The following is a 26,920-nucleotide window of genomic DNA, read 5'->3' on the forward strand; positions in this document are numbered from 1 at the left end:
AGGGGGGTGGGCGCTGTGCGTTGATTGGCAGGGAAGGAACCAATAGGATTAGAGCGGGGAAATTTAGGGGCGGGCCCGGCCTCACGGAGGCCCAGTGCCATGAGGGAAGCGGGGAGGCGGGGCCTCCCCTCCCTCCCCTTGACGGACAGCCGGATCGACCAATAGCCGCGCTCCTCTCCCACGGGGGGGCGGGACCCTGAGGGTGACGAGCAGCCGCGCGGCCCAACCAGGCGCGGCGGGACGGGGGGGCTGATTCTGGAAGCCATTACGCCAGTGTCGCAGGGCGGAGGCCGTTGAGCGGGGCCCGCCGGCTGCTGGCGGTACGCAAATTGCGTACCGTTGGCGGTTGCTAAGGGCCGCGGTTGGGGGGGGGGAGCGGGAAGGGGGCGCGCGGCCTCCACAGGGCCCTGAGGGGCCCCGCGCCCCCCTCCCCGACCCGGGGGGGGCCGCGACCCCTCGAGGCCTCCCCAAAACCCTTTCACGAGGCTCCCCTCGGGGCCATGGCGTCGCCGCCCGCCCCCCCGGCCAAGAAGCGCAAGATGAACTTCTCGGAGCGCGAGGTGGAGATCATCGTGGAGGAGCTGGAGCGCGGCAAGCACCTGCTGGTCAACCACTTCAACGCCGGCGTGCCCCTGGCCGCCAAGGCCGCCGCCTGGCACGACATCCTGCGGCGCGTCAACGCCGTGGCCACCTGCCGCCGAGAGCTGCCCGAGGTGAAGAAGAAGTGGTCGGACCTCAAGACCGAGGTGCGCCGCAAGGTGGCCCAGGTGCGGGCCGCCATGGAAGGACAAGGCGGTGAAGGACAAGGCGGTGGAGCAGGAGGAGGAGGAGGAGGAGGAGGAGGCACGGCGGAGGGCGAGGAGGCGGCGGGAGGGGCGGCAGCCGCCCCCGTCATCCTCACGCCCATGCAGCAGCGCATCTGCAACCTGCTGGGGGAGGCCACCATCATCAGCCTGCCCGGCGGGGAGTGCGGCGCGGGGGACGGCGGCGAGATCCCCATCACCGCCGCGGCCGCCACCGTCACGCTGACGCAGAGTGAGTGCGGCGCCCGCACGAGGGGCGGTTGGAGGTCTTGTGGGGAGCCCCCCCCCCAACCCCCACCCCAAGTTACTCCGTAACGAAAAGCCCGTTCCCAAAGTGCTGTAGGGGAGCGGCTCCAAGGTGGTCGTGTACTGGAAGTCAGCTTTGACAGCTGGGGTCGGCCTTAAGAGCAGGAATTGTGCAGTCCCCTTCTCACAAAACAAAAGCAAAGGGAGAAATATCTCCCAGGCCGACTCCCTGGTGTGCCCCAAAGAGGAGCTGTCTGGTTGATAAGCGCCGTTCTGGGCCTTTGCCCTTCCGTCAGTTGGTGAATGGTGCTTGGAAGGAGCCCGCCGAACTGCAGGGTGAAGCGGGATTCTGTCTAGACAGACGTAGCGTGCCCTGTTCCCTTGGACTTTAGCGTGTACACCCCAGAAGGAAGCCGAGATGAGGGTGGAGCAGCCTTAAATAGCTCATTTTGTGCGCTCACTGTTTGCTGTACGTTATCTCGGCGAACAGGCAGTGTTACAGTTACCTTCATTGAATAGTTCTGTAGATAAAACCACTCCTTTTGCCGCTGCTCCTTACCCCTTTCTGTCCTTTGTTCTCAGTTCCTGCGGAGACGACCTACCACAGCCTGGAGGATGGCGTCGTGGAGTACTGCACCACGGAAGCCCCCGCGACGGTTACGGCCGAGGCGCCCCTGGAGATGATGGCGCATCAGCACGAGGTGTCGGCCAAACCCCAGGAGCTGAAAAGCCGAATCGCCCTGAACTCAGCCAAGCTCCTGCAGGAGCAGCGAGTGACCAACTTGCACGTGAAGGAGATCGCCCAGCACCTGGAGCAGCAGAATGACTTGCTGCAGATGATCCGGCGCTCCCAGGAGGTGCAGGCGTGCGCGCAGGAGCGGCAGGCGCAGGCCATGGAAGGCACGCAGGCCGCGCTCAGTGCCCTCATCCAGGTCCTCCGCCCCATGATTAAGGACTTCCGTCGGTTTTTGCAGAGCAATACGCCCAGCCCTTCGGTGACTGCTGACCCCAGCCAGACCGGGCAGCAAGATGGCATTATCCAGTGAAAGATATGATACTGGGACGTCTTTCTTGGAAAACAAAACTGCCTCTGCTGCCGTTGGGCCCAGAGCGAGGGCTGCGAGCTCTTGTCGGTGTGAAACGGCCTCTCCTGGGAGGCTGGCCGAGCCCGGACAGCTTTCTTCTCCCCTAATCTTATGCTAAGCTGCCTTTTCAGACTCACCGTGCAGAGGGGTAGCCGGATGTGTAATAAAGCAGGAATGTAACATTGGTTGCTTTAGTTCCTCAGAACAATAGATTTGTTTAAAAAAACGTAGAAAAGACGATAATTATTTTTATATTTGTTTGAAAACCTCTCCTAAGTCTGATACCTCGCTTCCTCCCCCCCCCCCCCTTTCTCTCGCCTTTAGCTGCCTTGTAACAGGGAGAGCCTCCTTGTATCACAGTGCTGAAGCTGCCAAGGTACAGTTACTGTAACTGGTGCATGGCAGTGGGTGATTTCCTGTCTCTTGCTGAAAGCATTTGCTGGAAACGCGGTACCAGGGGCGGTTCAGCCCTGTCTCTGCACTGCGAGTGGTGGATGCTGCTCTGGGAGCACGAAATGCAGCCTACGCAGGCCAGCATCGAGCCTACATGCGGTTTAAATCCCACCCACGTCCCCTTAGGATACAAATGGGGTTAAAAGCGAGCGTTCACCTCGTGTTCTGCCTGTGTGCGGCCAGGAGATTGCACTTTCAAGTCGGTAGAGATGAAAAGGCCGTGCCTTGGTTAGCAGGCGCTGCCCTGGGCTGCGTGTCGGAGCACACACAGGTTGCACTCAGGTGGGCCTGCAGGCGAAACTCCAGCTCTGTCACCTCCCTGATCTGTTCATCCATCGAAGGGCCCGGACTAGAGGGCCTCAGCCACGCAGTGACTCCCAACCCTGAGGAGTTTGTCAGCCCCTCGTTTTAGCAAGGTTTGGAGCATGAATTGGGTCTAGCAGTGGTGTTGGTTCCGTCCTTCTCAGAGCTGGAGGCAGTACAGCAGCTCTTTGTTAGCCTGCTAACAGTTATTTCAGCCAGGTTAGTTTCCTGGCTTTGACCAGGAGGCTGAGAAACGGCTGCAAGGCTCAGCTCAGCCCTTCCTACAGTTACACGGGGTTGGGCAGCGTTCGCAGCCGCTGTTCGTGAGGCGCTCAGGCTGCTGGGTTCAGTCCTCACCGAGCGAGCTCAGTGTCACAAGGCACTAAATGAGATTTGTACGGACCCAGGGTAGCTTCATGACATTTTAGACAGAGCTCCATGTGCACATGCATGGAAACAAACTCCAAAACTAAAGAGAAGGAAGCAGAGCTCTTTGCCCCATACCTTGCAGAGCGTTTCACGTTTAATAGGCTTGGTGCTTGCCGGATGCTGCTTTTGAAACCGAACCTTTTCAGAGCTGGTATTTGCTTGCTGTTACGTCTCCTGTGGGGCTGAGAAGTGGTGAACAAAGACTGCCGAGGGAGTGAATTGGCACAACCAAACGAAACCTTTACATGTGTTATGGTGAGGTGCCGAGAGGGTCCCCCGGGTTGGGGTCCCCCGGTTGAAGCAGGAGGCGAACAGGCTCCCGCTGCCCGCCCCGGTAGTGATCTCCTCTCATCTTCAAGTCTGAGGGTGGAGAAAAGAACAACGCAGCCCCAAGGCTTCAGCCCGGGAGGACTCCTGACCCCCTGACACCGACAGCTCTGCGCTGAGTCAGGGCGGCATCAGCGGCGCCTTCCCACCTTGCCTGGCACCGGCCGCGTGAGTAACGCTCGCCTGACTCCTCTCAGACGCGGTGGAGTCAAATCAATTGCTCAACTGAAGGCTATTTTTAAAGCAAAAAGCTCTGCCCTGTGTGTTGTTTTACCTCGTTTGTGTAACGATCTCTCCTTTGCAAATATAAATTTTAATAAAAAAAAAACACGTTTTTGGTAAACAGTTTGCAGTCCGTCGGCGTGCTGCGGGGCAAGGTGAGCTCGTGAAACCAAGTCAGCAGCACAGAGGGCTCAGTGAGAAACAACCAAAGGCAGCTGTAAACAGCCAGGTGTCACGGTAGGTTTTTTTCCTCATTTATGAACTTTGTGGCCTTGTATTTGCATAATTGTGCTCTTTTTTTTCCCCCCAAATCACAGCTTTTACAGCCTTACCTCCCTGCGTGTGACAGACTCCCGAGAGATACCAACCTCCCAGCTGCTCCAGCCCAAAAGGAGGGATGTGGTGCCAGCCTCCCGACCGAAATCAGCACTCATCCTGGCGATGCGAAGCCCTCAAGGTGTCACTGTTCAGAGGAGTGAAGGCGCTGCCCTCGGAACCTCCCATTTTTCTGGTGTTTTCAGCATAAACACGGAGCTTAGTCAGGCGGGCAGCGTTCGGGAGCGAGTTCCGCGTGCGCATTTTTGTCTCATTAAAGAGTTGTAGGAAGTTTTTAAGTACAGGGTGAGCACCGTCATTAGGGGCTTGGCTCATTTCAAGGTCATCGGGCTCGGGGAGGGAGAGAAAACGTGTCCCTTACAGCCAAAACCAGGGGGGTCGGGCACACGGGGTGCTTACGGGGCAAACACACGCACGGCATGGCGCTGAACGGGGAATTTGTGCCCCAAGCAGAACGAAAGCTAAGGGGCAGCACCTCACAGAGGGCTGTTTGTACTCCTGTGCTGATCTTTTTGTACCAAGAGATTTGTGTTCAGCACCCAGAGCAGCACAGGGCTGTGCTGTGCCTCGGAGGAGAGGATGAGCAGCCGGCGGTGAGCAGCATCCTGCAGATCTCTCGCTGCTGGAGGAAGAAACGCTTCTGGTGGGGCACGAGACCGCTGAGCAGCGAGTCCAGGCAGTGGCCAAGCTGCTTGAGGCACCACCGGGTGCTTCAGAAGCAAAAACCTGGTCGCGAGGCTCAGGCAGCGAGCGGTGTGTGCAGCTCAGGCACGGCCTTCCAGGAGATGGCACTGTGCAACGCGGCGATGCCGAGCTGCAGCCTGCAGCAGGGTTCTGGGCGCCGCAGGGATGGTCTCAGAAATCCCCCGAGTCCTCCAGCTCTCTGGTGGGCCTGCTTCATCCTCCTACCGCTGGGTCTGCTCAGGTCGGAGAGCCCACGGAGGCAGAAATTCAACGGGCAGAGCTCAGGGAGGAGGAACGCCGCTCACCATGGAAAATTCGGGCTGTCTGGGAACGGGGACACGGGCGGTGATGCTGGGGCTCGCAGCGATGAGTTCACTGCAGCACCGAGAGTGGGCAGGCACATGATGAAAAATGCATGAATTCCTTCATTATAACCAAAGGAACCGGTTGGAAGATTTTCTTTCCGAGGCCACACACGAATGTGTCAGCATCCCACGGGCACAGCGCTGAAATAGCTCCCTGCCAGCTCTGGGAGCCGATCCTGCAGACAGGCTGATATCATCCGCACATCCACCGAACCTGCCTTGCCTCCCCCGACATGTTCTTAGTTTGTCGAGGCTGTTTTGGCAAAGCACTCTGCAGTTGGGTCGTCGGGTTGTGTTTTTCTTTTCTGTTGCCATCTGAGAAGTTATCGCCAACAGATATTGTCAACAGAAGCGTGGCCTGCTTAGCTAAGTATGAAAATTGAGGCGTTTCAGGTTCTTAGGGTTCTTGAAAGCCTCTGATGAGCAGCTTACACAGATGACCAGCACAGCTTCCAGGCGAGTCAGCCCAAAGCCCCCACCGCCTGTAAACTGGGTTCATGAGCCCCTGGTGCCATCCTGCACAGGGCAGAAGCCCGGCCCCAGCGGGGTGAGCTGCTTCTGGCTGGGATCCCACACAAAAAGCTGCTGTGGCAGGGGAAAAGCACAGTCCCCTGGTTGTTCCTGCTGTGTTTGGGGTCAGAGCGGTGCTTGCCGGGGCTGCAGGCAGAAGCCTGGATCAGCAGATGGGTTGTGGAGGTGCCGAGGGTGGCAGCGGGGATGCCAGCACTGGGGAAGGCTCGGTAACTGCAGCACGCCCCGAGGCAAAGCAGGTTCCACTCTGAAGGCTTTAGGAGTGGCAAAGCAGCCCCGTGGCCTCCCAGCGAGAAGCGGGGAGCCCCACCGCATGTTCCCAGGAAGCAGGGAGCAGATATGGGAACCAGCAAACACACCAAAGGCAGGCAGCTGGGTTTTCAGGTCTGGCCACGTGCCTGGGGAAAGGAATCCACCGGCTCCAGATTCCTGTGCTCCCTTTGTCTCCGGAGATAACAGGATAACAGGATCCCCGGACCCAGCGGGTCACAACCCCCCCAGCAGGTGTGTCCTCTGCGTGGCCAACAGGAAACCCAGCCTGGTGCAGAAAGTGAAACAGCTCCTGGCTTTTATGGTGATAAGCCCAGTTAAATATGGAACTAGCGAAAACCCCAAGCAGATCAAAGTCGAGCTCGCAGCCGGATATTAAATTAAGCGGAGAAGATGCAAGCTTAGGACAACCGTACCCCAGGAAAACCTTACAGAATTGGGGAGGGGGGGGTTCAGCACGCTGCAGGCAGGGCTGACACCACCACCGTGGGTCCTGCAGCCTCTGCCCCGCTTTGGGGGCTCCCTGAGCTCTGGGGAAGGCAGCTCCCAGCATGGATCCAGGCAGCAGGTGCCTTTGCAGGTGCTTGGCCACCGGCAGCACGAAGAATATTTATAGCAGAGAGCATCGTGTGGTATCTTTTTTGTAGTTTGGTTGGTTGGGGGGCGGATGACAGCACTGGCAGCCCATTAGGGTATTACAACAGAGCTTCCAGATGTAAGAGAGGAGAGCCATTACGTGTTTACGCTGTTGCAGCAACCCTGTGTAATTTAGTTTTCAAACTTTAATCATTTGGCTGCTGGGACAAATGGATTAGTCTGATGATGTTTTCCAGAGGAAGACGCTGATGATGTAGATTACAGGGCTTGATTTGCTCGTGTATCTGGGATTCCTCTGGGATACGAGACAGGATCTGATGGCTCACCAAATGCATTATCTCACTTCACCTCGCTGAGCTGTGTCCCTTCTGAATTTATCTTGCCTCGTTTCTTCCCTGCTTCTTTATCCCAGTACCCTAAGTCGGGAGGGAGGAGGCAAGAAAAGCCACCTCTGTTCCTGCTTGCCCCTTGGTCCCGAGACAAGCAGAGCCCACAGATCCCAGCCCCTGGCTGGCGCCTCTCCAGCGGCAGCAGAGGTGAGGCCCAGCATTAAGCAGAACCCAAACCGATAAATTATTATCTCCGGCTGATACAATAATGCCCTGAACCAGCAAAAGTTGAGGAAGTGGTGGCAGCGCCGGGGAGAGTCATCAGGAAAGGCTCGGGGCAGGAAGAGCACGGGGTAAGGACGTGGCTGAGGTTGGTGGAGCGGAGGTGAAACGGGCACAGCGGGGCCGGGGGCAGGGAAGAGCAACCACCGGCATAAAGAGCTGAGCAATGGGGTCTGGGCTGAGCAGAATTAACGTACATCAGAGCACCCTGATCGTGTATACGACCCCTTAACAAACAATTTGGACCTGGATCGGAAAATAATACAAAGCCAGTGGGATGGTGGATGGGCAGACACACTGCCCATCCCTCTGCTACCTGCACGGGGCCCAGACCGACCGACGGGCTCCGAAATCCCTCCCAGCAGGGCTCACCGGAGACCCTCAGAGAAGCACTGCTCCTTTAAAAAATGTGGCTTTGTCCACAAGTAATTATGCAGCATAAACACAGAAAAATCAACAGGGTGAATTTCGAACTAATAGAGATGTAATCTCGAAGTCATGAGGCTGCCTTTGTTAGGAAAATATACATACCCCTGAGAATCGGCTACGGTTGCTATCTTACACGCTGCTCAGCAGCTCTCTGGGCACTTTTCCAAATCAGTTTATTTTTAACATCAGTCACATTATACCATTAATTATAAAAAACACTGAGGTTTTCAAGAGAAATTTCTGCTAAAACTGCAGGGTAAATATGTGTGAGAACAGCGAGGATTTAAAGCCCTGCAAACTTTACCATGTGAGGCTGTTGCTACAAACAAGAGAAGTCCTCCGAGGAGGTTATTTATCAGAGTGAATCACAGCAGATAACACGAGGCCTCCTCCCACACTGCAAACAGTGATCATTTGGCCTTTACGTGGCGATGGAAGAGGAAGATTGACACGTCTGTCGGTGCTATGCTCGGGGAATGAGAAGTGTGAGGGACCGGGCTGGATTCCTCAGATGCTTCCCGCATTCAGGCATCCCAGCTTACAAATATTAAATATTTAGCAGGCTGGGCTCCTTCCCACCCAGTAAATTAACAAAGTGAAAAAAACAGCCTGTTTCTACTGATGTCTCGAGGCACTGAAAGCGCTGAATATCAGCTGATGGGATGGATTCAGTCCCTAGCCTTAAACAGCCTCCACAACCCCTGCTACGTGGGCAGGCTGACATCTCCTGTGATGGTTTAACTGCACCAACACAATAAATGTTTTCCCAGTCCCAGGCCCGTGGATCTGTTTAACCTGGTAAACAAGAATCGGAGCAAAGCATTTGGTCTAAGCCCGTGCTGGCCAAGTATGTTGCTGTACACTTTTCCTAGCAGATTTACTTTTAAAAGACTTATTCTGTGGTAAAATGATTTGATAGCTCTGATACCGTCTGCATAGATGGCAAAGATTAAAGGCAAGGAGTCTGAGCATCAAAGCTTGGCAAAAAGAGCCGGGACTCCCAGCCTTTCATCCAGGCCTTGCCAGACATGCAAATCAGCCTTGGGAAAACTCCCTCCCACACCAGCCTCAACTTCTCAGCAACACGGCTCCTTCGGCACATCCCTACCCTTAAAAAATAGGCAAATCATGCCGCTGATTGCAGCCTCCTCCGGGACAAGGAGGGACGTTTTGTTCTGCTTGCCCTTAAACAATGGAATCCTGCCTAACCAGGGAGCCCAGCCGCCAGCCGGGGCCAGGGCAGCGACACCTCAGCAGGAGGGAGCCATTTTGGCCAGGAGCTGCCTTGAAGCGGTCGCCACATCGCACACACACGGAGGGCCAGGCTCCTGCTGCAGCCATCCCAGGCGGGTCAGCCTGCCCCACGGCCCGCTGCTGGGCACCTGGAGGCTGCTGAGGATGGGACGGGCACGAAGCCCAAACCCTCATTGCTGCGTCCCCCATGGCCTCAGCCCAGCCTGCAGGGAGGTGCAGACACCTCAGCTCACCCCCAGCGCCATGTGGCTGGCCCCAGGGCTGAGGTGTGCCTCAGGGAGCCCTGACACCCCCTCAGCGAGCCCTGCAAACCCCAGAGCCCACAGGGGGGACCTCAGTGCAACCTTTCAGGACTTGAAGGGGGCTTACAAAAAGATGGGGTGCAACTCCTTGCTCGATCTGATGATGATGGGATGACAGGAATGGTTGTAAACTAAAAGAGGGGGGGGGTTGATTAGTGGTTAGGAGGAAATTCTTCACTCAGGGCAGTGAGGTCCTGGCATGGGCTGCCCAGAGAGGCTGTGGGGGCCCCATCCCTGGAGGTGCTCAGGGGCAGGTTGGATGAGGCCATGGCCAACCCTGTCTGGTGGGTGGCATCCCTGCCACGGCAGGGGGTTGGAACGAGATAATTTCTGAGCTCCCTTCCAACCTAGGCCATTCTGTGATTAAACAATTATTTTAAAAGCCACCTCGGGGCTGTTCAGCCCGAGGAGGTACTCCCAGCACCCCGCTGTGGGGCACCAAGGCCCCACGACGCCCCGGCCGCACGCAGCCCCCCTCCCACCGCGGCGACCCCCGGGGCCGCCACAGAGCCGCCCGCCTCCTTCCCACTCCCTCAGCCGGGAGGGGCGGGACTTCCCCAAAACAGACAGCCCCCTCCTCCAATCCCCGCACGCCTTTCCCCTCCCCTTTCCCAAACCGACCAATCACCGCCCTTCCCTCCCCTCCCCGCCTCTTTCCTCCTACCCAATGGGGCCGCGCCGCTCTCGCCCTTCCCTCCCCGCGGCCCCAGGGAGGAGAGGAAGGCGGCGGAGGGGAGGGGCCTGGCGTAGCGCTGCTATTCACGAAGCGGCGCCGTCCCTTCGCCCTGCCTCGCGGCCGCTTGCAGCGTTGGCGTAGCGGCCGCCATTGGCGTAGCGCGCGGAGCGGCGGCGGGGCAGGAGCTGCGGGCGGGGGCCGGGCCCAGGTCGGTGCGGGGCCGGGGGCGGCGGCGGGAGGGGGGCGGCCGGGGCTCGGGGCTGCGGCTCGGGAGCCTTTGGGGGACCCCGGGAGCCGCTTGGGGGACCCCCGGGTGTCTTTTGGAGACCCCCGGGGCTCTCCTGGAGCCCCCCGGGTGCCTGTTGGGGACCCCCAGGAGCCTTCTGGGGACCCCCGGGTTCCGCTTGGAGCCCCCCGAGTGCCTTTTGGGGGCCCCCAGGTGATTTTGGAGCCCCCCTGGATCCATTTAGAGATCCCCTGGTCCCCCTTGTAGCCCCCCTGGGATCCTTTTAGGGTCCCCTGGGTGCTTTTGGAGCCCCCCTGGATCCTCTTAGGGACCCCTGGGTCTCCCTTGTATCCCCCCGGGGTCCTTTTGGGGTCCCCCAGGTACATTTTGGGGACCCCCGGGAGCTCCTTGGGTCCCTCCTGGAGCCCCCCCGGCCCCCCAGGTGCTGGGTCAGGGCTGTGAGCGCAGAGCCCCGCTGGCCCCTCTGCTGCCATTTCATTGCTGCCATCCCCTGGGGGCTGCTCCCTGGTCACAGCCTCGGCCCCTTGGCACCCCTCGGCCTCACCGCCACGGCGCTGCTGAAACCCGCAGCGCCCCGAGCACCTCCGGCCCCAAAACCCGAGCGTCTGGGGCTGGCGGTGACCTGGTTTGGTGGTGCTGTGCGAGCCGGAGCCGGCTGCCTGCTTCTGCCCTTCTTCCCCTCTGCCTTGGGTGCTCCATTTGTAAGATACAGGTGCTGGTGTGTAGGGCTGCTAGAAAAAAGGGGGAAAAAAACAAACAGATCTGGCATGTTTTGAGACGTTTCTGTGTATTCTCGCCTGCGTGTTCGGCTGATCTGGTTTGCAAAGTGCTCCTGGAGCCCATGGGGGGGAAATGGAGCAGATCTGTGTGAGCTGCTTTGCAAACAGAAATTAGGAGGGGGATGATGACAGCGGAGAAGCTTGCCCGAGGCAAAAAGGGGACAGAGGATATGGGGAGCGGGCTAATTGGGGCCATACCTCTTCAGATTGGTATGAGCCTGGGCTGAACATTACCCCTCCAAACAGGTTTTAGAGGAGGAGGAGGAGCCCGAGGCTGCCTGGGACTAATTTCCTCATTTCCCTCCCAAAGGCTGACCTGCAGACCTGCATCGAGGAGCTGCGCAGGAAGAGGAGAGAGCAGCTGGCAGCTCTCCGCATGTGCTGCACGCAGAGCGAAGGCTTCTTCGGAGACCCAAGATGACTCCCCACGAGAGATGCTTCCTGGAGGGGTTCTGCTGAAGGCGGAGCGCAGCAGCCTCCCACGGGGACAGCTCCTGCTGGTCTGGAGCTGAGGCTTGCTTCCCTCCCTCCCTTTTCCCTCGGAGATGTTGCAGAGGTTTAACCTGACCTCCTCCTCCTCACCTGCAGCCTGCCGTGGCGATGATCCAGCAGCCCGATCCGACCACCAAAGAGAAGAGGATTGCGCGTTTGAAGCCGGGCCCTCGTTGTAACTGAACTGGAATTTACTCCCCTAAATTTACGCCCCTGGAGCCAGAGCTGTTCCCCTGCTCGGCCCTGTGTGTGCTGAGCCGCTCCTCCCCGTCTCGTCTGGAGTTCCCGGGCTTTCCACGCTGAATTTGCCCATGGCTTTCCTGATGAAGAAGAAGAAATTCAAATTTCAGACCAGTTTTACTCTGGAAGAGCTGACTGCTGTCCCCTTCGTCAATGGGGTTCTGTTCTGTAAGATCAGGCTGCTGGATGGAGGAGACTTCGCGAGCTTGTCTACCAGGTAAGCAGCCGCCTGCGGGCTTGCCTCCTGGCTGGCCTTCTTTTCCTGGTTAGTCTTTAATTGAGTGGATTGGCGTTTGGCTACCTCTTGCAACCCCTGGCTGTGATTTCAGCAGTTCTGTTGTAGGGCCACACCGTCCTACAGAGCCGGGGAAGAACACAGCTGGGTTTTGGTGGCTGCTCAGAGCCGGACGGGGTTTTTCAGAGCCGTGGGGAGGAAGGGAACGAGAGGTTGCACCCCAAGAGAGATGGGGTTTAGGGATGAAGTCCTCTTCTATTCTTTCCCCCCCCCCTTACCCCAGTTTTCACACTATTTCAGATGTTTTGCCGTATTGCTTTCATGCCTGATTTGAAACTTAGCTGTGAAGAAAACCGCGTCCAGCTGACCAAACCGGCCCCTTCTGACTTTGCTCTCCCCGTTGGGTTCTGAGTTGCTGTTGGTGGTGAGGGTGGAAGGAGCTCGCTTTGCATTGCAAATTGCTGTGCAAGGGAAAACTGCTGCCTGCAGTCAGGGTTGTCAGTGCTAAAGATACAGTTTATCTCCTTGAGCAAACGCCATGGCGTCTCCCCACTTTATAGCTGTATATAGCTGAAAGTATTTATAATACTTTCTTTTCCGTGTGATTTCTCGTATCGGGATCGGTCCGCTGCACATTTTATAGGGTTGTTTGTGTATGGGCATTTCTCAGGCTTCTTCAGGCAGCTCCGTCCCCGCTCCTGCTGCTAATTGCTAATAAAAACTTGCTTTGTTTCCAGCTCTGCGCGTAGATTATCACCAGCAGTATGTAAATGTAAACGCAAATTCCGTAACAGCCTGGGCTTGCTTTCTGCCTGGCTGTGTGAAGGAAGCCTTCGGTGGCTTTCCAACTTGTTTTTTTGCTTTCCTGAGTACTTGCATTTAAAGGTGCAGCGTGGGTTTGCTGCTAACTGTTCTATCGCAGCACCAAAGCCTGTTTTGCTCTGGTTTTCTTCCTTGTGGTGCTGCGCCTTGAGCTTTCTTATTTTGGGAGAGAAGACTTTTATTGGATGAGTGTAAAACATTTGTCTGGGAGTAGAAGTGGCAGAGCATTGCTCGAAGCCTTTTTTTTTCCCTTTGGAGGCATGGTGCAACCTCAGCTGAAGTCTATAGAAACTGTGGGTGTGGAACGCGGCCAAAAATGGGCCGTGAATTAATTTCTCTTTTGAAGAAAATCTATCAAAAGAGCTTTTCCTTACAGCCTTCCCCCCCTGAGGCTGGGTCCTTGCTGCCTGGTGGAAGCGGCTTATCTAAGGAATTCGGGCAGTGTGTGAACTTGGGAAGGAATTAACCCCTCTGCTGCCCGGAGCTGCGACCAACCGAGTCCAACTGGGGCTGGCTCAGGTGGGCCTGTGCTAGGAAACATCCGAATCCATCTCCTCGCTGCCCTCACGGGTGGCTTTGGGAGCACGCTGCGGGTTGCGTGGGGCTGTTTTCTGAGCTGGCTGGGGTTCAGCAGCGCTCCTTCCAGCTCCCACACCAGCTGGGATTCAAACCAAGCGCGGGCACTGAGCCCCGGTGCCCTGCTCGGCGTGCTGCCTTCCCCTCACCTCTCTGCGCTCGAACCGGGAGCACGTGGAAACCTGTTTCTGCTGGAAACATGATGGTTCTCTCGGTGGTATTGAGTCATTTGACCTTTTCCAAATGTTTTCCTGCTGTGGCAGTTAAAGAAACTTGGAGAGGGCTGGATGTCCAGGAGCAGGGAGAAGTTACTGTGCTCCAGTCCTGTTCTGTGACCTTTCTGAGATGGTGTGGGTCTGGGGAAGGATTGGGAAGCAGATGCTGTATCCGTGGCGTTTGGGAAGTCTGTGTGGTTACTTAGGGCCTGTGATTGTTTGCCTGAAATCAGCCGCTTCCCAAAACGGTCCCATTTGGAGCTGGGAGGTCTGTGGGGTCATCCCACCATGAACCACTCGTGTCAGTGTTGGTGTGCTCTGCAGTCCCTTTGGGCTGCGGCAAGAAAAAGAAGTGTGCAGCTGTGAGCGAGCAGACCAGGAGCTCGTGGTGTCCGTGTGTTTCCAGAGCTGATCTGGACGAGGTGTCCCACATCATTCGCAGTCTGTGAATGGAGGGGGCAGGAGTAGGTATAGGACGTGCCAAGTTGGGATTTCTTTTTCCTCAATTAAGTGGCTTATGACGAGGAACAAAGAGGGTTGTCTGGGAAGATCAGGTTCTCCAGGAACTGATGCCTTTCAGGGCGTTCACAGCAGGTGACCCGAAAGCTGGTGCAGGTCTGTGGTGAGCCCGGAGTGGCCGTGGAGCTGCTGGGTGGCAGCGGGTTCAAGTGACCTGGGAGCAGAGAGCCTCGGCCCCCTGGGGTCCCTGAGGGGAGCCTGGATAAAGTGCCCTCTGAGGAATTGAGGGTGCTCTGGAGGAGGTCCAGGTCCTGCCAGCGCATTGCCGTGAGGATCTGCCTCTTGGTTTTGTGTTTTTTATTCATTTTTTCGTACAGTCAGGTGCCCTCCTTCCACGCGTGCTGTGTTAAGGCCTCAGTTACACCGCGGGTATTGCAGTGACTCAAGCTGCAGCCATAAATTTCCTTTCACCCTCCTCCTCCATTTGTAAAATCGTCTCCTGATGTTCTGGCAGGTCTTCTGAGGATAAGACCAGCTGCAGCTTCCAGCAACCCACCTGACAGCCGCCCATGGTCTGGGGCTCTGCCGCTGCTGGGTTTTAGAAGTTGGTCTTCTGAAAGTGCTTCTGGGCCAGGTGCAGCCTGGCAGGTGCCGGTCCGTGCCTCGAAGGCCCTTAATCCCGGTACCCCTTAATCCCGGTACCGGTACAGTTCAGCTGCCTGGGAGTAGCTTTAAAAATAGCAGGCACGGGGCTGTGCTCATGGCAACCGTCTGTGCAAAGCAGCTGGGCTGCTGCATCCTGCACCGGGTCCGAGCTCTCCGAGGGGGCCTGCACCGCTGCTCCTGGACAGATCCTGGTGAAACAGCCCCACAGGGAGGGCTCGGATCCAGCGGGGTGAGGGAGCGGGGCTGGCCAGCAGCACAGCCTAAAGGCACGGCCCCACGGAGCTCGTGTGCTTACGTCTTTGGGTATTACAGCGGGGGAAGAGTTGCTTAACCCCCCCCTTGCTTACGGGGTCACAATTAATGCCGAGTGGCGGCCAGCTGCTCCTCATCCCGCTGCTGGCTGACTGCTGGCCCGGAGTGCTGCTGTGTGATGTGAAGGGGGAAGGCCAGGTGTCAGCCACGTAGTCCAGCACCTCCTCCTGCCTTCCTCCACCTCCTCCTGCCTCGTTCCGTTAGCTTGCCAGCAGTTCCCCTCCGGTATTCCTGGCCCTGAAGGAAGGGATTGTGCTCTGAAAGCCCCTGGCTGACTCCAGAGGAAAGGCTTTTGCAAGAGCTTAACGGCACTGAGGGCATTTCCCACCTTCTACGTCATCTTCTGAAGGCAAAAAAAATCCCAAATTCCAACCCAGGCTCTGTCTGTCCGCCTCAGGCCATATTTCCTTAGGGAGCACGCTCTCTCGAGCACATTTGGCATTTCAGCCTGGTTTCTGCTCCTGGCACTGCGGCCCCAGTCAGCCCAGAGGCTGGATTTTGCCTCCCGCAGCCCAGCAGCGGCTTGCAGGCAGGATTCAGGGGAGCAGTCGTGATCTGGGAAGAGCCGTCCCTGCCTGTTTGTGTGGTCTGGCCTCGGAGCATTTCGGTGCTGCAGCCTGAACCGAGGATGTTCGTACAGCTTGTAACGGGGTAGGGGTGAGAGGCTGCTTCCTGCCGCCTGTGCGTGTGGAGCCGCAGGAAACGCCGGGGCTGGGGTAGGCTCCTGGTGCCGGCAGCTCCCCGTGGATTAAGGCCTCGTCCCTTTCTGCAGGACAGCAGGAAAGGGCAGAAGCGGTGCCCTAACAGCCGACTTCAGGAGCTTCTCTTAGGGCAGGTGCAAGCCTCTGAAACCCAGCTGTCTGTGGTGCGAGTTAGAAATAACAAATTCCCGTAAATAGCTGTCATGCCTGATGCTAGAAATCCTTCAGGCTTACCCTCTTTGGCTCCTTCTGGCCAGAAAAGCCTCAGTTTGGCTCACCAGAGGCTACAGGACTGCTTCAGCCCCGCGGAGGTGTAAATCTTCCCCACTGCCTGCCTGAAAACAAAGGCGAGGTGACTGCTTGCTCCTGGAGTCAGCCTCGCCAGGAGGGGAAGAAAACCAGCAGAGGAGAAAGAGGACGGTTGCTGGCTTTTCAAAAATGCTCTGGCTGCAAACGTGTCCGAAAAGGCAGGCAAAAGGCAGGCCTTCCCTGTGTGTAAACACAGCCCAGGTATGTGGGTCGAGAGAGCGAGCGTTAATGCTCCGGAGCAGCTTTGCCTTCCACGTGGTCACCTCCTGCTCCTGGCCGCAGCCTCAGGAAAGGGCCCGGCAGTGCTGGAGGAGAGGCGTGGGTGCAGCCTCTGCAAACACCCGGCAGTAACACAGCCTGGGTGGGCACAGCGAGGGCCTGACACCTGCACCCCTCGGTTTCTGAAGCTGACGTGGGGAAACCAGGCAGCAGGGAGGAGAAGAAGGGGTTTTAGAGTCAGACTCCCAGGCTCTGTGACTGGTAAGCTGTAAATGTCTGGGTGCAGGCTGCTTTCAGGCTTCCCCCTCGGGGCTGGCAGTGCCCGACAGTGAACTTTTGGGATCAGCCTCACCTGTGTGAGCTGAGCACCCCGCGGCTCCGAGAGCTGCTCCTCGGGGCTGGGGCCCTGCAGATTTACGGGGTGCCAACAAAATCTGCTCTGGCCGAGGACAAGGGCAGGTAGCAGAGGGTGCCCCCCTCTCCCTTCAGGCCCTGTATTTGTTTCTGGAATACAGGGGGAAACCTAAATGGCTTCCAGCCTGTTTGTTCTCGGTGCTCTTTAGCTGCTGTCAGTGTTGACTCCAGCTTTGAGGCTGTATCTGGGAGGAATTCGGGCATGCCTTCAGCAGCCTGTGGTCTCTGCACGGTTGTTGGTATTTTAATAGGCCCTAAGCTGCCAACAGCAAGTTGTCCCGGTGCTACTTTCTAGACAAACGAGGCAGGTACAGATTTATTTCTTATTATTTCATTGCAGGAAGCTACACCTGCTAGCGTTTCAGGAGAGATCTCCGGCTCCTCGCTCCCAGTGAACCCCTTTTTGCTGCAGGGCACGTCTGTCTGCTCGGGAGCACGAGGAGCAGCGCGGTGAGCCCTTGCACCATCACCTGCCCCGTGCTCTCTGAGCTCTCCTTCCGTGCGAGGACGGACGGATGTGGCTGTGCGTGGCCTCTCTGCTCAGGCAGGATGTGTCCCGCATCCTCTGCGCTGCCAGCCCTGCCCTGCCGGAGCTGAAGCGGGTCAGGAATTAGTCTCTGGCTCTTTACGTAGACATCAGCGGCCTTTAGGAATATCCTGGGCAGAGTTTGGAGCTGCTGTTTCCTTTGTAACAGCACGAGGGCTCGTATCAGGGATCGGCGCCGTGTTATTTCAGGTGGCTGAATTTATTTCATGTTGCACCACCCCAGCACCAGCTGCCCAGCCTGCAGGATGAGAGGTGGGTTTTTTTTCTTGCAGGTTATCCTCGTGATGCCTTTGTGCACTGGCTGGGACACACGATGCAGGGCAGCACCCTGGCTTGGCACCGGGAGCTCTGGTACCACGCAGCGGGACCCAGCAGCCCGTCCTCGAGCCCGCGTCTGAAAGGCTCTTCCCAGCGGCGAACAGTTGTGCCTGTGTTCGCCGGATGAACGGCCGTGTTGTTCGGGGGATTTGTAATCCGATGAGCAAGAAAGGGAATTGTTCGGAGGGGCTGGAGGGCGTCAGGGGTGTCACTTCCACGTGCTTCTCGTGAGTCTGCCACGGAGCCCGATTGATCCGGCTGAGATGGGGAAAAGGGGACGGGGACGAGAAGGAAAACGCACAGGAAGCACATGGAGACAGAGGCTTGGGAGGAGGCAAGTGCTGCAGAGACAGGATGCTCCAGATAAGGCGCTGCACGGGTCTGGTCTCTGTAGCGGGTGCTTTCCCTGCAGACAAGTGGGCCGGCGGGGCGGCAGCATCACGCCCATCGCGCCTTTCCTTGCAATTCATCCAATCTGGTTGCGGAGAGGAGGCCCGGTGCTAGAAGGTCCCATGTTGCTGCAGGAGATGGGCCTGAAGCTAAAAATACTTCCCTTGCTGTACGCTAAATAAGAAATGAGCGCTGCGTGTCGGGGCTGAAAGCACCGGGGCTGCTTGCATGGGAGGGAGCAGGCGGGTAAGGCTGGGAGGAGCAGGGAGCTGCAGCACGGATCGGTGAGGCAGCTTTACAGAGCTGCATCAACCTGCGTGTGGTGGGCAACCAGCTCCAAAATGTGCTCTCTAAAATAATAATAAGAAACCCATTAAAGCTAGAAAACGTTTGTGGGATTACAGCTTCCCAGAGCTGTGCATTAGCTGAAACGAGGCAAGTTTCAGTGCAGAAAGCAAACGCTGAGGTCTGGTTTAGGGCCCTTCACCAAGCATCGTGCTCCAGCCTGGCTCTGCGATGGCAAAGCAGAACGAGGAACTCACAGGAGGAGAAAATCCCATGAATGGGATGTGGCCTTGGGGCTTCAGTTTGGGGCAGCCACCTCTGTTTTGCACCCAGAATAAAACTTTGTGGGAAGTGGCTGCGGAGAGGTGATCGCTCGTGGCTCCGGGGTGTATGACTGCTGGAGGCCCTGCGGCTGGAGGTCCCACTCCTCCTCAAGTGCAAGTTGTGGGTGTGAGCACTGCAGAACGAGTGCTGCCGGGGGGTTGCTTACCCTCTGCTCTGCCCCGTCACTTCTGTTTCCATCTCTCGGGGATAACATTGCTCATCGCAACGCGCTGATGGCCAGGAGAAGGGGAAGGAAAGGCTTGGCTGGAAAAAAAACAAGCTGCAGCCCCCCTGCGTGGCAGCTCCTTCCCTGGCTCCTGTCAGGGGCCTGTTGTGTTTTATTTCATACTTGGCTAACACCAGGCAGTTACATCTGCATAAATGCCGAATTCCTTTCGAGTGCAGAGCTGCTCAGAGCTGCCCATCGGTGCCCTCAGTAGCCTGCAGTGCTCCTTGCCCTGGGGAAGCACTGTGCTGAGGGGCAGTGGGTTTCCTACAGCTGTTTCTATATTTGCTGCCTTCCAGCTTTGTCGAATTATTTGCTGGTCCTGGGGGTAGGTGTTGGTGCCCCGTTTGGCCGCTGTTCTCTTTAAGGCTGCTTTCTGCTGTAGGTTTATGGCCATGGCTTTTTCCGCTCGCCGTGCAAGCGTGACTGCTCTTTCAAAACAAACCTGCGTACTGCCTTCCCTCCCGTAGGGATTCCTGCTCGTCTCTGATTGCAGGGGCTCTCAGCAGAGGAGGATCACAGAGATGTGTCCGAGTGCTGCCAGTGGTGACAGCCCCGGGGGAGGTGAATGCTCCAACCCTCCAAAACCCGCTCCTGGCAGGCGAGCAGCGAGAGCCCAGCCAAGCATCTCCCGGTGGCACAGCCAGCACGGGCTGGTGTGTCACCAAGTGCAGCACTTTCCCTCCTCCTGCTCCTAACCGAGATGTAATTTGTGTAATTACCTCTCTGATTAGGGTGCCGTTACGTCACGGGCTGTCGGTCCCAGAGAACTGCCTTTATCGAGCTGTGGGTCTGGAGGATCTGAAGCCGATCCGACCGCTGCGTCTCCATCCCCCTCCTCTCCCCCCCTGCTGGCTCTGGCACTCCTCTGACCTTACTGTTGCGGTGTTAAACTGATAAAATCTAGCCAAAAGGCAATTTGTCCCTTTCTGCCAGCTCTGCGTCTTGAAGCAGCGTGACACCGGGGCTGACGCACGCCGGACTCGAGGCAAGAGGAAAAGATGGGAAAGGAGAACGGGGACCGGCAGCGCTGGGACTGCCAGCCTGCTGCCACCGGGATGGTGACGAGCTGGGGATGCAGCTGGCTTTGTCCAGCAGCTTTCTGTCATCTGCAGACCTTCGAGCAGCCTTTTTGCAATGAGCAGCACCAAATATTGATGGAAGGGCCTGAGGTGCAGTGTGAGCGTGCCTCTGCCGTGTCCTTAAAGCCTTGTCCTTAAGCGCAGTGACCTGGTTCGTGCTGCTGAACAACGCCTTTATAAACCATCATAAAACATCCGTGATGGGAGGGCAAAGCTGGTCTGAGCCCACAAAGGGATGTTTTCCTGGACCATTTTATTGTTTTTGACGAGCTGTGTGCCGTGTGGAGGTGATTCACTCCGAGCATGTCTGGGCACAGCAGGGTGGTACCTCTTGGGTAACCAAACATACTTTTAGCACCGGGGTTGACTTCAGGCAGCTTATTTACTGAAGAGCTCTTCAGCACACTCGAGCCAAATTGCAGTGATGTTACATCACGCGGTATTAATGAAATTATTCCCGAAACGAACTTGGCCTCGTGCACAGGTTAATTTACACTACAAAGGCTTCTCGGGGACGGCTGCGCCGGCGAGCTCTCCTGGCTGAAACGGGGCCGATACTGGCACAGGATGGAGCTCGAATAGTTGAGCTTCAGCATGGCTTCCTGTGCCATAAATCTGCCTCGGAGGCCAACAGATTTGTTCAGTGCACGTGTTGCTTGTGTCGGGGATTTTGCTCTTCGTCTTGTGGTGATTCCCTCCACGGGTCTCATTTTCCAGACTCGCTGTCCCAGCAAAGCCCTGGAATATCCCATCCCAAATCCCATGGCATCTCACTGCGTGGCTGGGGCTTGTTTTTTTTGCTTGGGAAGGGGGCTTTCTTTTTTCTTCTTAAGAGCAATCTGTTCACAAGCACGGCTTTCTTGCAGCACGGAGTTGTGGCCGTCTCTTGTACCCCTCACAGCAGGGACATCCCCAGAGTTTTCCTTGCTGGATTTTACGTTGCTGTCTGTCTTTAGTAGGAGCCCAAATTTAGGCAGCCAAAGGCAAAGCTGGAATCGCTCAAATTGACAGCCAACACTTAGGGGATGAAGCAAGTTTATAAATATATCAGCAGCGGATAATCGGCCAATCTTCATTTCCCATCTACAGGCTGCCACAAGCAAAAAGCTTCCCAAGCTTTGGTGTCACAGAACCTTGTGCTGTCCCGGGGAGCCTGAATTAACCTGCGAGCGCCTGTTCAGAGCAAACCCATGGGGTTTTCTGAAGCTTTGGTTCCTCTACCTGTTAGAACTGCAAGGCAGATTTCTGTTGGGATTTGTCCCAAGGGCACGCAGGTACTGGGGGATCTGGGAGGTTTTCTTTTCTCCCCTCCAGTCCCACGGAGGTCTCGTCCCCCTAAGTCCAGCTGGCTTGGGCAGTAAGCTGAGCGTCAGAGCTGAGGGCTGACCAAGCATGGTGGAGCTGTTCCTGGTGTTTTCTGTAAATACTTGTGCGTTTGCTTACGATAAGGAAGCGCCGGTGCTGGATTTGGCAGCCTGGCACCTGACTCCTGCTCAGCTCATCCAGCCCCAAATGAGCCTCAGAACAATGCAGGTGGGAGCCGGGGCAGTGACTCAGTGCGCTCGGGTGGTTTATAAAAAGCCAAGGCGTCTTCCAGCCTTCGATCCGCGCGCTGTTACAGACCTGGATTTCGGTAACTGAGTCACCCCTCCAGCTATTCCTTCCTTTACACTGAAGAGTTTGGGTCCTTGGGATGTTTTTGCTCCTGGCACGGGTCCCTGGCCGCTGCCCAGAAGGCGCTGGTGTGCTGGGGATGTGGTGAGCAGCCCTCGGATGCGTGCTGCTCCGGCTAAAGCACAGCGTGTAACAGGAGCTGTGTTGCATGATATTCACTGCTACAGGCCCTTCTCGTCCTTGCTTTCCTCATGGCCAGCTTGTTCTTCAATTCAAGAGGGCAGAAAAAAAGAAAACATAAACCCCTCAAAGCAGCCTGTGCCCCGTGTGCATCCTCGCCGCTCACTGGCCGTCTGTCAGAGCATTTCTCCTGCCCTCACCGTGCTCCACCCTCACTCACCCTTCCAAAACTCATCTGACTTGTTCTAGAGCTTGTCTTCAAGGTTCATTATCCTGTGTCTTTTTTCCTCTGTTTGGCCCAGTTTTTATTTCCCTGAGCAACTTGTGCTCTGGCGTTCCATCACCGGCTGCGTGCTGATTTTTGATAACCACCATCAGAAAGGAAGAGTTTAAAGGAAAGGAAGAGTTTAAAGGTTTGAAGATTTAGATGCAAGAAATGGTTGAAATTCCTTTTTTCCCTCTAAAACAAGCCCCGTTACTAGATTTTGGGAGCCCTGGATCTCTTGGACAGTGAGTCCAGGAGATGATGCACCGGAGGGCTCTCAGCTCAGGGACACCCCGCATGGGGTTTCACGTGGGGATGTGTGGAGGCCAGGCAGAGCTGAAGCTGGTAATGCCCAGCAGGAATGCTGCTGGAGGGTTTGCTGCTGGTGCTTGGCTGCTGCCCCGCTCTGCAGCAGGTATTGCTGCTCCCTGCCTCGTCCCAGTGCACCTTCATCGCGATTGATTATTCTTGGAGGGTTCAAAAAGCTGCGTGTCTTTGGAAGCAGCCCGCTGGAGATAAGCTTAAAGCCATAAAAAGTCAATTGTTCCCCGACCCGATAGCGGCTCGTTTTCATGGAGAACTTGGAAATCGCTCGTTGTATCCTGCTGTTATTTCACGCTCACCTGGGTTTTGCTCCAGCTCTTTCCTTACCCACTTCACACATCGTGGTGCTGTCTTCACCCCAATTGGAGATGGTCTCAGCCTTCCCCTGGCTTCTCACCTGTGCCCGAAGCTGCTTCCCTTAGCTTTGTCCTCCCCATACAGTTGCTGTGTGTCCTTTCTGCTGTATTTGCCTCTGGCTCACATGAGGACTTCACTCCAAAGGCATCGGTGCTCAGACCTGGCCTTTGGAGAGCCCTTTGGCACCTTCCTGCCCCTCGGGTGAGCCCATGCAGGGCAGGTGTGGGGCTGGCAGCAGGTCCTTTTGGTGCCAGACAAAAACCCCTCCATGTCACTGAATTTTTATATCCACAGAGCCAGGCTAAGCTGTCCTGGGTCTTGGCAGGATTTTTTTATCCAGCCGTTTCCCAGTCCTGTGAGGTGCTCCCCGAGGAAGATGGTCTCTCTCTCACCCCTCCTGCATGGAATATGTTTCGGCTGAACCTCTCAGCACCAGGCTCAGATCTCTGCCTCTTCCCTGCTTCTGCTTCCTACCCGCGCTTGGCAGCAGGTAGAGGCTGGGATGCAGCCTGCCTTAATAATACGTGCTGCACTCGAGTGCCCGCTCCTGAGCCGTTATTTGGGGCCACCTACAGCTTCTGGATTGTAAACCTAAACCAGCTAATGGCTAGGTAAAGGCTTGCTCTCTGTTATATGGATTTTCACCTCCCTTTTGTATTTTCCATGCTTAAAGCAGCAATTAGGCCCTGTGTGTGTAGCAGGAGCTGTGTCTGAGGATGGTGCAAACCTCGGTGTGCTGGGAGCCCGGTGGTGTGGCTGCTGGCTACAGACCTCAGCAAATCCCTTTGGGAGGGGGATCTTTGGGTGCTTTTCCTAGGCCCTACCAAAGGTGCCTCTTCCATTAGGGCTTTGCAGTAGATAACCTGGTTAAAATAGGAGCTGTATCCTCCGGGGCATAGCACAGGACTGGTCCAGGGAGCTGGGATCCAGCGAGCTGCCACGGCAGCTTTTTAGTACTTAAAGGGGGTTACAAAAAAGCAGAGTGACTTCTTGCTCAGTCAAATAACACAGATAGGACAAGTAGGAATGGTTTAACTCACAGAGAGTAGATTTAGATAAGATGTTAGATGTAAGATAAGACGTTAGGAGGAAATTCTTCCCTCAGAGGATGGTGAGGCCCTGGCACGGGCTGCCCAGAGAGGCTGTGGGTGCTCAGGACCAGGTTAGATGAGGCCATGGCCAACCTGGCCTGGTGGGTGGTGTCCCTGCCATGGCAGGGTTGGGACTGGGTGTGCTGTAGGGTCCTTCCTACCGGGGCCGTTCTGATTCTAACAGTGTGTGTCTGCAGCTGGAAGCAGAGCCGAGACACGCGTGGAAGGAAATGCTGGAGGAGACGCATGGTGTTGCCATTTAGACGCAATCTGGTGACCTGATTTTGTTTCGTTTTCTCCTTTCCCTTGTGCCTGAGGGAACGCCCTGGCACCTGCACCACCTTCCTCCCCAGCAGACTCCCTGCGGGAGTGCCGGGACCCCTCGGAAGGCAGCTTATCAACCTGCACCGTAAATGGATCCGAGCTGGGGCTGGCCTCCTTAAAACAGTTATCTTTTTTGTGCCTGATGGTATTGAGATGTGGCTTCAGTGACGTGCTGCCATGTGAAGAGGTGAACCGGCGAGGGGAGCGCTGCGTGCCGTGAGCCCTCAGGGATCAGCTCTGCCCCGGGGAGCTCACCCAGAGCCACCCCTCGGAGGCTGGGGGCCGTGGGCGTGCGGGCTGGGCGTCACAAAGAGGAGAGCTGCCCTCAGCCTTTGTGTAAATGAGGAGGAGGGGACGTAAATAAGCAGCTCTTTGTGCACACTTATCTCTGTACCCTCTTGTTTAGCCCGAGGTTTGCCCACATCTGCTGCTGTGTGCGCAACACCAGCCCGAGCCGCGCTGCTCTGCTGCAGTGCTTGGCGTTGGGAAGCTATTTTTGTTGTCTCTGCCCCCCCCCCCCCAGCGAGCCTGTAGGCTTTTTAGGATGTTTCTTGCTTTTAGCTCTCTTACATATGGCTGCTGCCATAAAGCACAAGCCAAGCAACCGCTCTTGTAAATGGGTCAGGCCAAATTGGTTCAGCGGGTTGTGTTTGAAGCATCACACCCAGCTGGGCACAGCTCGGCTTTGAGGCTGTAAATAGAAGTTTTAATCTCTGTTGTGGTGCTTTGGTAGCTGGCTTGCCCTGTGGGACAGACCCCGTGCTTGTCCTGGGCAGCGTGGCTCCTACACGTGGCCTCTTTCTAGAAGCCTTTCCCTGTGCGCTCCTTTTAGCAAGCTCCCGGTCAGCATCGTGGCTTTCTGTAACAGTGCTGCTCTGTCCGTGGCACTAAAATCGCAGTTGGTAAACATCTCTAATGTAAAATCTGTTTGTCGTGCCTTCCTCCGCCTGCCTCCAGGGCTGCAGGAAGGCTGCGCGTGAGACCTGAGCCCGGGGAGGTTTGTGGGTTTCACCAAGCGCGCTGTGAGCTCTGCACGGGATGTAAAAGCCATAAACCAGCGGGTTGCTTTGCGCATCGCTCCCACGGGTCAGGTTCCTGCCACACCAAAACACCTTCCTGCTGCTCCTTGCACAGCCCACCTTTGCTCTACGGGGACGGCAGTGCCCAGGGACGTGGCTTGAGGTCCCTTTGGGCTCGCTGCAGGGCCAGAGGCAGGCGAGGAGCTCGAAGCTCCCCTCGGAAGCCCACTGTTCACAGAAGCCAGCGCAGGGCTGCGTTGGTTTATTCTGCGGCGGTATATTTAGGTCTGCAAGAGTAATTACATAGCTTTGAGTAAGTCTCGAGTCAGAAGAGGGCAAAGCTTAGCCTGGCAGGCATTCAGCCTTCTCAGAAGCTTTTTTTGCAAAATGCTACGGCCAGCTTTTTTTAAAATAAAACTTCTGAAGACCCGTTGAATTGGCACCTAGTGCTTGGCGTTGCTCTCATCTATTTCTGGCGCTTCAAATACAGAGTACGACTTAAAATTAGACACTTTTGGTTTAAAGCTGTTAGCTTCTGCTTTGCTTTTAGGTGCCCTGTGATCAGGATGGAAAGAAACACCTCCCTGTGCATCCCTCGCCGCGCTCCGGGTGTTCTGGAGCTAAATGCAAAACCGCTCCTCATCCGAGTCCACTCTTTCTTCCTATTTTAGTCTTCTCTAATTACCATCCTGATGATAACTTGCTGGGAGGCGGATAGACAAAGCCCATTACTTCACCCCATGCTGGCTCTTGGAAATGTGGAACTAATTTTTTACAGTTTGGCTCGAAACAATGCTGCTGCTTGCTTGTCTGGTGGTACGGCCCCAGCCCCCACCCTGAAAAGCCACTCTGAAAAGACAAAAAAAAGTTGAAAGTCCTTGCTGAATGATTGTGAAACTTGTGACTGGAAAGCAGCTCTGAGTTTTATCTCGGTTCCATCCTGTGCAGCCCCCATGCAGGTCCCTGAGCTCCGTGCACACCTGTAGGCACGTCGCTCGTGGTGCTGCTCGTCCCCAAATCCTCTGCTCGTCCCCTCATCGCCTGGGCCGTGCTGCCCACAGCAGCTTGGAAAGGCAGACGTATATCGTTAATAAGAAACAGGAGGGCTGTTAGCAGAGCTCGTGAAGCAGCTCTTTATTCCCAGGCAGGACTTTTTGCCACATTTTTTACTCGTTAGCCTGTGCTGGGCTTAGCCACATCCAGCAGATGCTGAATCAGAGCCGCTTGGTAGCGCAAGGAGAAGTCACGAGGAGGGAAACTGGCACGCTGCAGGGGCTCCGGCACATCGGGAGGGTGAAGCAGGGAGCTGCTGGCATTGCCAGCTGGGGTGTGCCGTGATGAAGCTCAGGTGCCTGTGGCACGGGGAATGGTCTGGCCATATCTGGGGTCTGTGCTGTGAGCCCGTGCCCAGGCAGGAGAAGAATAACGCTGCTACAAGAGCCTGGGGTCCTCATGTCCCACACACCCTCCTTGCAGATCTGAAGCATGTGGGTTTGAGAGCATTATCCTTCTCTCTTGAATGCTTTTCTCATCTGTGTCTGAATTCTCCTTCCTCTAGGTCATTTGAGTTATGCTGTGTCAGGTTTTGGGCACCTCAGGGCTGAAGCTTCCCTTGGCTAGCTCGGGGAATGTTTTACTACGGGCAAAGCCCCTTTAATCCCTGTGGACATGCATCTCCTCTCCTCCTGCCCCAAGGAGTTGGACTGAGCTGAGTGGAGCAGTGAGAACCAGGCCTCATCTTGAATTAATCCCAAACTCAAAGGTGCTCCCGGCACTGAGATGCCCGGTGTTTCAGTGCCTCCCATCGCCACCAAGGAGTCTGAGTTCACCGCCTTGAAGGGATCGTGGCCTCCTGCTTTCCCTCCTTTTACCCAGGGAAGACCAGCCCGTATCTACACCACAGAGGGTTATAGGGTTTAGTTCTGTCACCTGTCCCGTTTCTGGTCCCTGCTGTTCCCTTCAGCC

The 26,920-nt window shown here is 56.3% G+C and overlaps 2 protein-coding genes and 1 long non-coding RNA gene across 4 annotated transcripts in view; 2 read left to right on the top strand and 1 right to left on the bottom strand.

The window, feature by feature from the left end:
• The first annotated feature begins 240 nt into the window (after positions 1-240).
• NAIF1 (nuclear apoptosis inducing factor 1) lies at positions 241-2,377 on the top strand. Its single transcript, XM_068656994.1, has 2 exons — positions 241-1,035; positions 1,632-2,377. Exons 1-2 carry the CDS (start codon positions 501-503, stop codon positions 2,093-2,095), a joined length of 999 nt encoding a protein of 332 aa, XP_068513095.1. The 5' UTR covers positions 241-500; the 3' UTR covers positions 2,096-2,377.
• An 8,561-nt stretch (positions 2,378-10,938) lies between these two features.
• Positions 10,939-13,104, bottom strand: LOC137842684 (uncharacterized). The gene is made up of 2 exons (XR_011089164.1): positions 11,983-13,104; positions 10,939-11,761 (listed from the first exon to the last, which is right to left on the bottom strand). It is a non-coding gene; the product is annotated as an uncharacterized lncRNA (long non-coding RNA).
• Positions 11,753-26,920, top strand: part of EEIG1 (estrogen-induced osteoclastogenesis regulator 1) — a 32,970-nt gene continuing 17,802 nt past the window's right edge. For both annotated transcript variants that reach the window (XM_068656991.1, XM_068656992.1), the window contains exon 1: positions 11,753-11,898. In XM_068656991.1, coding sequence (XP_068513092.1) covers positions 11,753-11,898 — 146 coding nt within the window. The remainder of the gene's footprint in view (positions 11,899-26,920) is intronic.

This window comes from Anas acuta, chromosome 20 (genome assembly GCF_963932015.1).
Source record: "Anas acuta chromosome 20, bAnaAcu1.1, whole genome shotgun sequence".
NCBI lineage: Eukaryota > Metazoa > Chordata > Aves > Anseriformes > Anatidae > Anas > Anas acuta.